Source organism: Notamacropus eugenii, chromosome 2 (genome assembly GCF_028372415.1).
Source record: "Notamacropus eugenii isolate mMacEug1 chromosome 2, mMacEug1.pri_v2, whole genome shotgun sequence".
Lineage (NCBI taxonomy): Eukaryota > Metazoa > Chordata > Mammalia > Diprotodontia > Macropodidae > Notamacropus > Notamacropus eugenii.
Window position 1 is genome coordinate 58,623,502 of NC_092873.1, and position 15,009 is coordinate 58,638,510.

Here is a 15,009-nt window from a genome sequence, read left to right on the forward strand (position 1 = left end):
GGCACAGATGCCAAGGATGTCATTGACCAAAAGAGAAGCTGTGGCCCATGCTGATGACCGGCCATGGCGGTGAGGCAGAGGGCTGCCGGACATCCTGGTTTGGCTGCCAGTGTCTGGGGTCACAAGGCGCTTCCTCACTCTCATGGCCTCCCTTTACTACTGCAGAGGTCCTGGAAGGAGGGGTGGGAGAGGGAAGAGGAAGCCATTCAAGGTAGAAGCCAAAGCCCTGGGGAAGGAGGAGTTAGGAAATCATGCCAAGGAACAGGCTGGCATGGCTGGAATGTGGGAAGGACAGTCACAAGAGTCCTTTGACCCCAAATGGAAATTCAATTTACTCTATATAGTTGGGTGGGGTGGGGCTGGGAAATGGAAGTGTTGGGCATGAGTCCCAGGAGGACAGGCTGCAGCTGAGGAGAAGGAAGACCTTTTCAGTGATGGGATGGCCTGCCTCTGGGATACAGGGGAACTGTTCACTGGGTCAGGAGTTTGATTCCCTAACTTCCAAAGCATCCCTCTGAGCTACAGATTTCTGTCATTCTAGATGGAAAAAAGAAGTCCCCACTTGAATATGTGGGAATCTCTAAAAAGTTCAGCTCCCAGTGAGGTGACTGCAAGCCCCATCACACAGGAGAGGGCAATGGGGGCACAAGGAGCTCTTGTGATTCTGGAACATCAGAGCAGGGAGAGAGTGGGCTCAGTCCCCTAAGTCAGAGAAGAGAGCTCATGGGACTTGTTTCTTTCTTACAACACAAGATAGGAAACCTCTTTTGACAGAAAAAAAGCAATTTTATAAGCGTCTGGAATGAGTTACTTGAGGAACCCTCTACCAAGTCAGTGTCGGCTGAGTCTGGTCACAGGATAAAGTCCAGGAGTCCAAGTGAGGCAAGCTGGCAAGAGAAGAATTGGAAGGTACAGGCCTGGGGCAGGCTGGGGAGGGGGAAGCTGATTTCACGTAAGGCATGAGGAAATAGGCAGAGAATGGAATTCAGGCCTGTAGCCTGGGAACAGGCAGGCATGTCCACAGAGCAGTTCAACCAGTTTGTGAGGGGCTGCTTGCTCTTTGCCCTTCCTGATCTGGGTGGATAAGGGCTCGCAGGTGTGGGAGCCTTTCAGGGAGAGGCAGGATTCTGTAGGGGTTGGTGGCTGACTGAGGGAGCTAGAGTCCTGACGGGGTTTTCTCTGGGCTCCTGCCAAGGACATTCTCAGCTATCGGGGGAGGCCAGGTGGTAGGCTTGTACTGGAGCTGGACCTCAGGGTCTGTGACTGACCTGCAGCCAGGTCACAGGGAGTAATAATACTTTTGAACCTGGCTTCTTCCTGGTCTTCCTTGCACCATCCCTGAAGTAGACAGCCCAAGGACAGAGCCCATCTTCAAAGAGGTGACTGTGACTCCTGATGGTCAGAGAGCTTGCAAGTGCACTTGAATGTCATGGGGTTGAATCCTAGGGGACTGCCCTTGGTCCCACTAGTGTTCTTCAAAGGAGAGAGGGTTCAGGGGGTGACCTTCCAGAGACTGCTCCATGCGGTCTCCCATGGGACATGGTTGCCCTGCTTGGAGTGGGTATCCAGCCTGGCCCAGAGGCCTGTTTTGCTTCTCTAGAATGCTCTTGGGCATTGAGCATTCTTGTGAAGGCCAAGTGAGCTTGGGAGGGGACCCATGGATCCCATTAACATTGGTGAATGCTTCATACTGGGCTTCTCCAGAGGAGCCAGGTGGGAAACCTATTTGCAATTCCCTGGATGTTGGGATGTTAGTCCTAGGATCGCTCGGAGTTAGTCCCCCAGTCAAATGCTCATTTCCAGAATTTGCCTAAAACTGGTTTTCCTGAAGGCACAGTGAGATTATTCATGAATGCTGGGGTGACCAGACACAATAATAAAACAGAATGTCAGTAAAGTGGGGGACCCTGAGCCTGTCACACACTGAAAGATGGGGGGACATTGGCCAAGTAGAGCCCAATGGATTCTGTAACAACGTAGATACCGCCACAAAGAGTTGCCAGGTCAGAAGGCTGCCAACTATGAACCTCACTGAGGTCTAGTCCCTGGAGTAGACTGAAGACAGGGGTTGGTCCATTCCCGCTTTTCCCTCTGTGATGGTTTAGAGGTCTGTTGTCAAGGGTTATAGTGCTCCATGAAGATGGGCAATGCTCTGGTTGGGGAGCCTTCTCCAGAGGGTCTCCTGGTGAGTCCAGAGTGCTGCTGGTCCAGACAGGGCACGTTTGTGTTTTGGACTCAGGGTCTGGAGGTTGTCCTCAGGGTCGGGGGTGTGCTCCTCTATAGCCCCAGATGTGACCATGATGTCTCACCCAGGCCCATTTCCCAATCTGCTTCCCAAAGACCATGCCTGGGAGGAATTCTGGAGCTCTCTGGTCTGGCCTGGCTGGGCTGTTCCCACTGAGGGGGAGACCTCAAGGTGAGCTGGCTCAAAGTCCAATCATGCTCTTTCACGCCAGCCACTTTCTGCTCCAAGAACAGGGTGTTCGAGCAATGGGCCCTCTGGCTCTACTTCCCATTCCTGACACTTCCCTGACCAAAACTCTTTCTCTAGAAACATCAGGTTTATGGGAAAGATAGTACTGGACACTTGAAACTTGGGTCATCTTGAGTCCCATGTTGGGGGTAAGAAATGTCCCCGGGGCACAGTCTGAAGGAGAGGTGGTTACCAGGAATCCTTTCACCTCCATGGGGGTGGCCTTGGGCCTCAATGGGACAGGCAATAACTAAAGCCAGGGAGGCCCCTGGCCCTGTTGTGGCACATGGAGACACAGTCTTCCTGTTAGAGCCTACTAGAAGGAAAGAAAGCCAGAGGCAAGGCTTCCTGGACACTGGCCTTGGCTGGACACTCCCATACCAGGCCTTGGACTGCGCTCCCTGTACTGCAGGCAGGAGTTCTGGGCTCGGCCGAACCTTTCGTCTGTCTGGGGAGAACTCTGGAAGCCATGCCTTCCCTTGTCTTGGCTCTGGGTTATTAACTTCAGGGGCCTTTACCTTGGCCTGCTTCTGGTCAGGCTTCCCGAGGCCCATCGTTCCCAGGGCTTTGTGGCTAAATGGTTAACGATGGAGACACAGGTGGGGATTTACACCTCTACACGCTGAGCCGGGGTTCCTTGAAGCAATCCCATGCCCACCTCCAATGATCTTGCATTTACTTCTGTGCCTATGTGGTATTGCCCAGTTAGGATGTATGGTCATGACAGGTAGAGACAGTGTGCTCTTTGTCACCACATCCCCCCCTCCTAGGGCAGTGATCAAGGTAGTGAATGGCTGGATCCATGCCACCCAGCAGGGTGACCCCTCCAGGAAGGGGTCTGGCCCTTGGCACAGGGTCCAGGCCCAGATGGATCAATACCTTAGACCAAAGTGATGTGGTGCTTCATAAATGGCTGCAGAGAGTGGGACATTGTGGCATTGATTGTGACTGAGCTCAGATGTCACCAAGACCCCGAAACTTCTCAGATGCACTGTTGGCTTGTCCCAGGCTTGGCTTGTGAACTGGAGGCTTTCACCTGGAGGGCAGGACTTGGCATTTGTTCCTACTTGTTTCCATCTGATCCAGTCCTGGGGTGAACAGAGACCAGACCCAGAATTCCTCAGGGTCCCTAACAGAGTGTTTGCACCCTCTGTCTTTCTGTTTCTGTCACAGATAGGGCCATGTTTCTTCTCTATGGCTGGTCAGAGAGGCCTCACCCGGCTGTCTGGTTTGAGAGCTGGCAGCAGTGAGAAGTTTATACAGATGCTCTCCCCGCCAAGCTCCAGGTAACTCCAATGGGCTCAACATTCCCCACATCTGTGGCATCTGTGATTTGGGGATGAATGAAGCAGGCACAGAAGGGATGAAGGTACGAAGACTTGGTGCAGGGTCATCAAGCTAGAGCCAGTGGGAACTTCACTGGCTGCCCAACTGCCCTCATTTTAAAGTGAGGAAACTGAGGCACAGAGGGCTTCCATAGGATTCTTAGTCTAGAGCAGGAAGATCCCAAAGGCATCTCGTCCAATCCTTCAATTTACAGAGGAGGAAACTGAGTCTAACGGTGATAAAGTGACTTGCCCAAAGTTACACAGGTAGTCTTGGTGGTAGGATTTGAACCCAGGCCCTCTCACTCCAAAGCCCGTACTCTGCATGGCCCCTGTCATAAAGCAAAGCATGTGTGTTGGATGACTCCTCCTGACTCACTCAGCCTACACTGTGTCAGCACAAGGGGCAGTGCGGTCCAGAGGATGGCACTCTGGGCTTGGAGTCCGGAAGGACTGAGTCTAGATCTCACTTCAGACATTTATTAATGGTAGGATGTGACCCTCTCCCCTGCCTCAATGACTTCATCTGTAAAATGGGGACAGGGAGGCTCACCAAGTCCTCTATCAATCTATGTTGCCATTATCCCTGTAATGGCCCTGCCTGCCAAGGCAGCAAGGGTATGATGCCCACTTGGGTTGAGATGAGACAGTTCTCTGAAAACCTCTCAGTTAACAAGAGTCAGAGCCAGCCTGAAGTTTGCAGGGGCTTGAGCCCCTTAGGATGAGGCTGGATCCACCCCCCAGCCTTCTGATGGATGCTCCCCAGAGCTTCTGCAATCAGGCAGCATCTTTCCCTACCCCTGCAGGGTAAGTTCGAGGCGCTTCTGGTACCAAGAAGGTACATAGAAGTCTGCAATGGGTCTGATGCTAGAATTTGGCTTCTCTCACCTCCTCTGTTCTAGTCAATCAGGTCCCTGAGTTAGGAATGAGATTCTTGTCTAGTAAACCTTGGCTACCTCCATGCACAAGGCCTTTCATTTCCTCTGGAAAATGAAAAGAAAATAACCACGCACGGATATGAAAGGCCTGTGGGGCACACCCCTGATCCAAAGCATATTTTCTGTGCACAAAGACAAGCCCTTCTCTCATGGTCAGCCTCCACTGGACCAGATGAAAGGAGACTTCCAAACCCACTGAAGATGCCCAGAATATTTTATGATCCCACATAATCCAACTGGATGCACCAGATGCACCAAGTATCCAAAATGCCAAATTCCGAGACCACAGAGACTCTGGGTCTCCATCGCTCTTGGTTTCTGACCCCAAAATCTTCCCCCTGACATTTCTCCCTAAGACCCAGAAGGACCTAAGATGACTGCAGGGTTTGGCCCACAGAAAGCACTTAATACACACGCAAGCACTTAACACATGCGTGTGCGCTGGTGACCTGCTGGACATTTGCAGAACATTTTAGGGCTGCAGGGACGTTACATCAGGAGAACAGATGTTTTGTCCTTCCTGATCCACAAGGATGAGATTATTTTGTGCAACTCTTATTTTATAGAAAGTGAAAGGAAGAAGGAAAAACAGAAAGAGGTTAAATGAATAATAGAGTGGGGACGATAACCTGGGCCTCTTGGTTCCCAAGTCAATTTTTTTCCCTATCCCATCACATTGCCTTTAAAAAAAATAGATATTAAACTGATATGGAATACAGATTACATATCAGTTGATCTGTATGGTACAAGGGAGGTACTTAATGTCTACTTCTTGAATGAATGTTTGGGGATTGGTTGAGAGTCAGGAACTATGAACACTAGGTGTGGACCACCATCTACCCACCCCAAGTTGGCCTACTTGGCCCCTCTCTGACCTCCCACACCCTGGCAGTGCCATTTTCTCAAAAGCCTTACATGCAGAAGAGGTGCTGGACCTGGTTCCACTGCGGGTTGGGGGCCGAGGGCCTGGCTGGGCCTGGAGTGAGCTGCCTCGCATGGGGTGGGCTGCACAAGGAGAAATGAAATCATTTTCCAGCCTAGAGAAATAGACAAAAAAACAAACATGTAAGCAACAAATCCAGCTAAGCTGGTAGGAGCCAATGCTGGCCAACCATGGCTCTCTGAGGTGTCCCCAAACAAGTGCCTTAAGAGCAGATCTCAACTCCAGTTTAGAGCCTTCTGTATCTTGGGGACAGTCTAGATGGACAGTCAGTCGGGCCCAGAGCCGGTCAGAAGGAGGAGAGGGGGTTGGGTCAAAGTGCCCATGGAGACAAAGGCCTGTCTTTTCCAGACCAGCATCCTACTGGTGCTGCTGTGGGGCATGACAACAATCTCCAGAGAATTACAAGGGGGTACCAAAGTGGTATCAGCCACGGCACAGGGTAGGTGTGAGCAGGCTACAGCATGTAACCAATTTGGAACATCAGAGAAAAAGAGGAGTCTGCTAGGAGGGGAAGAAAAGGATGTGGTCACTATGTTAGCAGGGGTGCCAAGCTGGCCTCCAGTAGGGTGGCTCTTGAAAGACCGTGGAGGAGTCGCCTAGGATGGGTGGGCAAGGACAGGCTGAGATCTGCATGCTGCTCTAATGGAAGTCATGCAAGGCCAGGAACAGCCCATATGATCCAGTGGGGGAGGGGCCAAACAAATGGGATGGAACATCATGGTGCCATGAAGCATCCCAAGTGTGAAGCCCACAGGGAGCTATGGAGAGACTGACAGGGGAGAATGCAGGAGGAAATCAGCAGAACCAGACTTGTCTTCACACGGACTACACCCACATTAAAAAAGGGAAAGAAGGGGAAAGGAAGAAGGAAGGAAGGAGGGAAGGAAGGAAGGAAGGAAGGAAGGAAGGAAGGAAGGAAGGAAGGAAGGAAGGAAGGAAGGAAGGAAGGAGGCAGGGAGGAAGAAAATGAAAGAGTCAAAGATGGTAAGAGTGAGGCAGGCCTGAAGGGAAACACAGAGAGACATTTTATGGGTTTGTTTGTTGCTTATTCCATTTCATTTCATTCTGTGGCATTAAAGGCTAAAGGTCTGGGCTGATTGGAGGCACAAGTGGCTGTTTAGCTTGGAGAAGACCTGGGAGGAGGCTGTGCTCACTGTCTCCAAGTAGCTGAAGAGCTGCCATTTGTTCAGCACAAGAACCAGACTGATTTTGTATGGCCCCAGAGGCCAAGAACTAGGAATAATGGGGAAAATGTACAAAGACAGATGAGACATCTACTTGCTAGAATGCTGAGCTGTCTCAGAGGGGAAGGGGTTTCCCATCCCTGAAGGTTCTGAAGCAGTAACAGTGAGGGCTGAGACCTGCTGCCCCGTGCCACTTGGAGGTTCCCTTCCACTCTGAGAGCCAGTGACAATGGGGCTGAGCAGACAGAAGCACACATCCCATTTGGCATTTCCACAGTTCTCAATAAGGACTTGGTTACTTAAGTCTGTATATCTGTATTGTGGGTTCCAATCCAGCATCTACCCTTGACTAAGGGGAGAACCAGTAAATCATCTAACCTAAGGCTCAGTTTGCTTCTCTATAAAATGGGGATTAGATAGTCTAGAAAGATGCCTTGCCAAACACGAGGCTAGAAAGTGCTGAAGTAACATGTAACCTAAGGCCTCATCACAGAAATCAGAGGATCACATGGGAGGGTGAGAGGTGTGGGACTGAAAGGGATCACTGAGTTCAACCCATTCATTTTACAGACGAAGATGGCGATGGGCAGGAGGGGAGGGGGCCCGCAGAAAGCTTCAGTGACTCACTCCCAGGCCTCGCTAGTCAGGCACTGGCGCGGATGGAAGGGATCGAACCCCGGGCTTCTGGATGCCACTGTCATGTTCTCTCCACTCTCCCAATATGGGCTCTCTTAGTTCAGAAGAGCCTAGCTCAGTTCTGCTCATGTTCCCTCCTTCCTAGCCTTGCTTTATCTGACTGTCACCTGGGCCCCTGCTTGGAAGGAATGCATTCCTGAACGTGTGCTGGGTACGTAAGTTTTAGCCTCAGACACAAACTAGGCAGAGACATCAACTCTGTCATCAGACATCCTTCTGTAGAATGGTCCACAGGGGGTCTCACAGACTCTTGCCTAAGAACCTTGATCTACAACCAGAAGGGGCCTTAGATGCCACCTGGCCTGACCTCCTCATTATTACAGATGAGGAAACTGAGGCCCAGAGAGGAAAAGCACTTTGGCAGGGGCCATGCAGGGAATCAAACGACAGTAACACAATTTTGTTCATGGATAGAAATTTCAAACAAACGTAGAACTTAGTGGGAGCACTGGCCTGGAGCCCACAAAGATTTTCCTCTTTAAGCACAGAAATTGAAATTTCCATTTCTCTAAATGGGAGAAAGAACTTCCCTTTAAAGGGTGAAGAGAATTAGCTGCTAAATTAAAAAACAAACCTCCCCCCCCGGCTCCGACACATACCCCTCCAACCCAGGGCTGGAGGCTCTAGATGAAGTCACAGCAAGATCTCTAAAAGGTGGCTAACTGGGTGTCTCCATGCGCCCCTCTGCACGGACTGCGCACCGGCTAGGAGAAAGAGCAGGCTGGTTTCTCGGCAGTCACAAGCATAAAGACGCTCTGTAAAAAGCGTGTAATTACCTGGACGAACACCAGTACAAGTCAAAGGGCTGAGGGCTTCCTGGACACCAGCCCCATGTAAGAACAGCCATGACGTGTGCCCACAAAACAGAAACCAGAGGCTCAGCCCTCCCATGTGGGCAATGCCTCCGCTGAAACAGCAATGGGGGGGCGGAGGGGAAGGGCTGGGGGTCCTGGCTTTCTCCCTGTCTCTTCCTCCAGCTCTGCCTGGGACAAAGGCAGGACGTGGGCTCAAATTTTCCTTACACCTACACCGCCCCCACCCCCCTTTATTAGGCCATAAAGGAAGCCCTTGGCTCTGAAGACGTCTGCTTCTGGAAGGTCTTGTGTTTCAAGGCTGGTGGGAGAACCAAGTAGGCCTAGCATGGGGGGCCAGGGAAAGCAGTGGGACTAAAGAGGAGATCTAGGATCTGTTTACGAGCTCACTGGCCAGTATCAGTTTTGCTTCTGGGATTTGACTGATCCACTGGCATGTGGGGAGTAAGCTTCAGGCCCCCTCCCCTGTCATAGCAACTTAGCCACTGAAACATGCCCTGGCCAGGAAGCAGCATCGTGCTCACTGACATTCCCATGGTGCTTTGGGGTCTACCAAGAACCTTCCTCAAAACAAGCCTGGCACACTTCTCCCCACTTTACAGAGAGAGAAACTGAGGGCAAGCACATAGAGTTGCATGCTAGCCAGAGAAGGGCTGGGACTTGGGGCCAGGGCTTGTGCAGAGATCCCCCTGGCAGGGAAATGGGGAGGAGAACAAGGCCACAGGGCCGCTCCTTTCCCCCCGATGCCCTGGGCTCTCCACTTCCGGGGCTATTTTAGCCGCAGTAATGCCCTAAAGAATGACAGTGGATGAGTGCTTTTCAACATGGATGTTTTATTTGTGACTTTCAGGTGGATGCCTTGCCTCGCAATAAAACAATATTTGTAATAGAATCGCAGACTTACATGGGGTGCACATTCTTATGATACCCAGGGGTGACAGGCCTCTGCAGGGGCTCATCGATGCTCTGTTGGAGGCTGCTGGGAAGGGTTCTCCTCCTGGCTTTGCCAGAGTTAGTCATTATCTAGGACACAGGAGACACAGTCAGTTTGTGGTCAGAGAAGCACAGCGACAATGCTACCCCTGTACCCTGCTCTCTTCTTTGGGCAGGGGCATAAAAAAGGCAAAGTGATCATTTTCTTCAAGCTTTTCTGTGACCGGCTGGTGCTCCAAGTTGGTCCCACTCCTAGGTCCTGTCTGCTGATGCCAACAAAATCACCAACGGGTTCCAAATGATGGGCAGAGACTGGGGCTCAGGGAGGAGCAGCCAGAGACCAGGAGTTAAAGAGGCCAAGGTCATGGGAAATGGGAGGAGCTGTGTTCTATCTACTGGTACAGTGTAAAGTCCTCAGAGGATCCCCAGCAAGGAGCTCAAATACTAATGGGACAGAAACTAAAGAAAAAGACCCTGGATGGAAGGTAATTTCAGGTGAGTCCTTTCATAAGTGGGGATTTAGAAGGAGCTGCATCTCGAAGGAAGCCAGGGAACCCACGAGGCATAGGTGAGAAGGGAGGCCATTCTAGGCAGGGGGGGCAGCCAGGGCAAAGTCAGGGAGGTGGGAGATGGTCATGTGCCTAGACAGGGAGAGCGAAGGAAGAATACAAAAGACAAAAGACAGAAAGAACCCAGGGGACAAGGGCTGTCTATGTGATCCTGAAGGGGACGGGTAAGGACTGGAGTTTGCTGAGTCAGGAGTGGCACCTGAGTGGAGGAGGGGGGAGAGACGGGAATGGAGGAGACCAAACAGCCGTGGGAGAGGCCGGGGGCCTGCATGAGCTGGGGACTGTGTGTGGAGAGGGTATTTCCCTCTCTCCTGGCTGTTCCCTGCTGCCTAGAAAGACACCCTCAAAAGACCCTTGCTTGGCCTTCCCTGAGACCTTCCATCGCACTCTCTGCTTGTCTTTCCTGAGCTGTGAAGCTGGATCATATAGGGGTAAAGAAGAGAGTGGCAGGGGGAAACGTGGAGGTGCTTCCTCAGGGAAAGACAAGGAGGAGAAAGGAGGGCGGCAACTCTTGGGGATGGAGGCCTGGGTGTCTTCTGAAGCAGCTGGGAACAGCCCAGAGAGGAGAGAGAGAGGGAAACAGATCAGTGAGGGAGGGGGTGCCAAGGACACCCACAAAGGGCATCATACTCTCCAGGGGTGGCATTCTCATTACAAAATGTTGCAGTTTCCAAACATATTCCTCGCAATCCCCTGGAAATAATTCCCATACCACAAATATCACTGTCTTCATCTTATCGATGAGGAAACAGAGACCAAGAAAGGGTCCAGAGCTGCTTTCACACAACTGTTTTTCTTCCCTGAGGGGTCAACACTAAAGGACTAGCCAGGGAGATAACAGGCCATCATCACTGGAAGCTGGAGGACCATTTGGATGTGTGCTCTTGAGCTCACTGAGGAAATTCTGGATCAGATGGCTTGGACTCGAGGTCCTCTGGGGTCTCTATGTGATCCCCGAGTTATTCAGCCTGGGTCCTCCTGTGATCAGCAACATGTATTTTTGAGATGGGCATCCAGAGATGGGGAAACCACTCGTGGCCATCCGAACAGAGAAGAGGAAAGTGGTACAAATGGAGAAGAACACTGACCGTACAATCTCGGCCTCATGAACATGCTTGCTCTAGCCAATAAGGAACCATTTAAAACACCCTCCTGACATGCCGAGGGCCCCAGGGAAATGGTACTCACTCCCAGGTACTCGGAGGTCAGCAGCTTTTCCCCAGAGAGCTCCCCAAGCTGGGGCTGTATCACTTCATCCTTGTCTAGATCAGACTCCATAGTGTCCTGGTCCTCCTATTTCAGAGAGATGAGAGTTGAGTGACTCCCCTGGACATCGGGCAGCCCAGGCATCTTAGCCGACATTCACAAAACAATGCCATGTGCACAGCCCTGTTCCCAGGACCCTCATTGCTGCCCTCAAGGAGCCTGTGGATTAAGGGGATGTTTTTCAGTTGGCATTTAACAGTTATTAAGCACTGAGACCTCGTGGCACAAACGTTTCCTAAAACCTCCAAGCTGCCTAGGAGATTTTTGCTAGGAAAGAGCAAAGTCTGACGCCTGGAGGCCCAGATCTCAGCAACCTTCTCTCTCACCAAGTGTCTCCATGGAGCTGGGAGGAGGGAGGAGAGAGGGGATTTCCACTAATTAAATCACTCCTCATATTAAAGATGCAGGATCCTGGAAGCCTGGCTCACCTTTCAATACCCCCAGTAGTAAAAGAGAAACAAGATAACCCCAAACAGCTTTCAATCAAAATTCTCTAAGCCACTCCTCCCTCGCACCCCTCCTTTAACTCCGAGAATCCCTTCTACAAAGCCTCACAGGGCCCTCTCATTGGCTTGGCCTGGGCTCCAGTTCCTGTCTGCCATGAGCTCACTGTCTAGGGAGCCTGTAGCCACATGACGTGGCCTTGGTCCACCTGGGAGACTCAATGGGAACTCTGGCTGAGAGTCTGGTGACATCCCAGAGACAGCCCATGGTGGAACCTTGACCTGGTCCTGGGAAAGGCCCTCTTCTGAAGGACAAAGGGTTTTCTCAGGCCCTTTCTAGCTATTCATTTTAGAAAGCTGCCAGGAAGAGCGAGAACTCAATGTTGCTGCCCGAGTCTTCCTTGTCTACCCTTCTTGGTACTCTCATTGGAAGGGAAGGGCTGAAGTCAGAATGACGGTGCGAGGCCCGAAGCCTGGCCCTGCCTCACTACCTCTGTGACCTTGGACAAGTCAAGATCCTGACCTCCCTGGGCCTCAGCTCCCTCCTCTGCTTACATTCTCACCTCTAGCTCTGGGCTAGCAAGTCAGTAAGCATTTATTAAGCACCTATTATGTTCTAACACCTGCTGAGCTCAAAGGATACAAAGAAAGGCAAAAAACCACCCCTCCTTTCCTGGAAACAACATGCAAACAACTGAGCAGAACAGTGACCAGCCTTCCCTCCCCCACCAAGGCCAGGGGTCCATGGGGGCCACCAGCTCCAGGCCCCACTGGAGGAGTTCAAGCACCCAAGGTGCACTTAATCTCGTAACAGTCAGATTAACTTTACAAAGAAATAGCTACTTCCAAGGTACAGCAAGAGTAAACACACAAACATTCCCCTGTCCCAACACTCCAGGTTTCTATGGAGCTGTTCCCATCAATAGAGCGATGGCCCCAATCCTCCCAAATCAGCAAACATTTATTCAGTAGTAGGCCAGGTGCCAAGTGCCAGCGCTAAGGGGATTCAAGGCAGGGCTTGGGCCCAGAGGGGCTTCACTGGTTCTGCTCCATGGCATCTGGGGAAGCTGGCTGGTTGGCAAAGGAGGGCAATGTTTTGGGGTGGGAACTTCTCCCCTCCTCACAAAAGTGCTTCCGAGTGAAAGAAAGTCCTGCCTGACCCCCCCAGTCCTCTTTCATCATTCTGCCCTCCAAGTAATCCCTGCTCCAGTCAGAAGGGGCCAGGCTGAGCCCTGAGAACGAGCTCCGGAGGTCTAGCTCATGTGTTACTATGCTCGGGATGATGATTCTTCTTTTCTCCTCCTCCTTCTTCCTTTTTAATTGTATTTCATTTCCCCCCAATTACATGTAATGACAATTTTTAACATTCAGTTTTGAAAATGTCTGAGTTCTAAATTTTCTTCCTCCCTCTCTTGCCTACCCCATCCCTAAGACAGTAAGCAATCTGATACAGGTTATATATGTGCAGTCATGTAAAACGTATTTCCTTATGAGTCATGTTGTGAAAGAAGAAACAGAAGAGAAAGAAAAAATGAAGTGAAAACAATAGGTTTTGATCTGCATTCAGAGTTCACCAGTTCTTTCTCTGGAGGCAGAGAGCATCTTTCATCATGAGTCCTTTGGAATTGTCTTGGATCACCATATCGCTGAGAATAGCGAGGTCATTCATGTACGTCATTCTACAGTCATAAGGTGATCCTCATACAATGCTGCTGTTACCGTGTATAACGTTCTCCTGGTTCTGCTCATTTTTCTCTGCAGAAGTTCATGTAAGTCTTCCTAGGTTTTTCTGAGAGCATCCCGCTCGTCATTTTTTAGAGCACAATAATACTCCATCACAATCATGTACCACAACTTGTTTGATCATTCCCCAGTTGTTGGGTATGTGGTATGCTCTTTCTCCTCTGAAATCCCACCTCTCTTTTGAAGCCCAAATTCAAGTTCTCTTGATGGATCTCCAGGACCCTCCAGGGATCGTCCCTCTCAGGAATCATGCAGTTTTTTGTTCTGTATTGTGTTAACAAACATAACATGGAATATTGTGGGTTATCATTATCTCTGGCTGTGACCTTTCCTCCCATTCATCTGTAAACACCACAGATATAGGCCCATGCCTCAAGCTGAGTTTTTGTCTACCCCCAGGCCTAACTCAGACAGGGACGTTGGTAAAGTCTGTGGCTGAACTTCATGGCCACTCTATTTGTTACTTCCACATTGACCTGGGTCCGTAGCATGAGGAAGCTGTGTTTCCCACAAAACTTCACTCAGTATTTCAGACTTTCAGACTGGAGCCCCCTAACTCTGAGCCACATGAACCACCCTAAAGGGAGTTTGGGACCATCCTTGGGAAGAGATTATTACTGAGTTGGTTGAAGTTAATCCATGAAGCAGCCCCCAATTTGATGGGAGGCCCACCTTGAACTGCCCTTGCAAAGAAGAGGGTTATAGGTAGTGAGCATTACTAAGGAGCAGCTCCAGAGAGAAGGAGAGCTGGATTTTACCCTCATCCATGCTTCAGGAGGAAAACAAGCAAAAAAGGGCTGAGCAGTGAATGATGGCCCACAGAAATGAAACAAAAATGCAACTTCTTGTTCAGGTTCAGTGTGGAACTTTTTCTAATGACGTCTACATTCCACTTCAAAGACAAACCAAGCAAAGCCTCTGAGTCTGGCCCACGTGTAAGGCACCGTACACAGGAAGCCCTACCTGGAAGGGAGGATACCTTATTACTCTCTGTGTCCCCAGCACAAGGCTTCACACCCACTCCATGCGGTTTCTCAGTGTATGCCGTTCAATTTTTCTTTCCAAGAGACCTCTCAGTTCAGGAGTGCGGCCAGTGTCACGGCAGATTTAATCAGTTTCCTCTCTAGGCCATGAGACAAGGCTAATGAATTAGTTTAAATTTTTTTTTTTAGATGATGTTTGAGAGGAACCCAGTGATCCAAAAAAAATAGAAATTTCAAGGGTTAAAGGGAAGTGGGCAGTTGCATGGTGGATGTGAGGAGGTCACAGTCCCTTGCCAACGAAGACTTCTATTTGAGAAGTGGTGTAACAGCCATCCCCAAGGGCAGATGTGCCAGCCATGCAGTGAGATGAGGACTGACAGCTGGATGCCCAAGGGCTGCCCTGACTGGGGTCCCATTACTGCCAATGGAGGCCTCCGGCTCTTTGGGTCCATCTGCTAGGGAGGATTTCTGAAAAGACCTGGATCACAATCCTGAAGGATGAGAAAGTGTTGTGATCTACACCAGTGAAGGGATGGCCCACACCGAGAGAATATATACCCACTGACATTATTTAAGTCATTTCACTATTTAATAGTCTTAGCCCAGTAAAGTTTTTAAAATTACCTTATTTTCAACTTAATGTTTTCAAGGTATTTTGAAATTAACTTCATTAAATCAAGGTGTGTTTGCCAGTAGACTAG

General features: G+C 50.4%; 1 protein-coding gene across 10 annotated transcripts in view; it reads right to left on the reverse strand.

The window, feature by feature from the left end:
- Positions 1–15,009, reverse strand: part of ARMC9 (armadillo repeat containing 9) — a 144,291-nt gene that overhangs the window by 22,419 nt on the left and 106,863 nt on the right. For 8 of the 10 annotated variants that reach the window (XR_011973262.1, XR_011973261.1, XR_011973260.1 and 5 more), the window contains 3 exons: positions 11,062–11,166; positions 9,276–9,394; positions 5,652–5,773 (listed from right to left, as the gene is read on the reverse strand). Coding sequence is in view for 6 of the 10 variants with exons in the window: in XM_072637440.1 (XP_072493541.1) it covers positions 5,652–5,773; positions 9,276–9,394; positions 11,062–11,166 (346 nt within the window). In the remaining 4 variants the exon portion in view is untranslated. Of the gene's footprint in view, positions 1–1,306; positions 4,131–5,651; positions 5,774–9,271; positions 9,395–11,061; positions 11,167–15,009 lie in introns of those variants that run through there. The other 2 variants (XR_011973263.1, XM_072637443.1) reach the window with 2 other exon arrangements.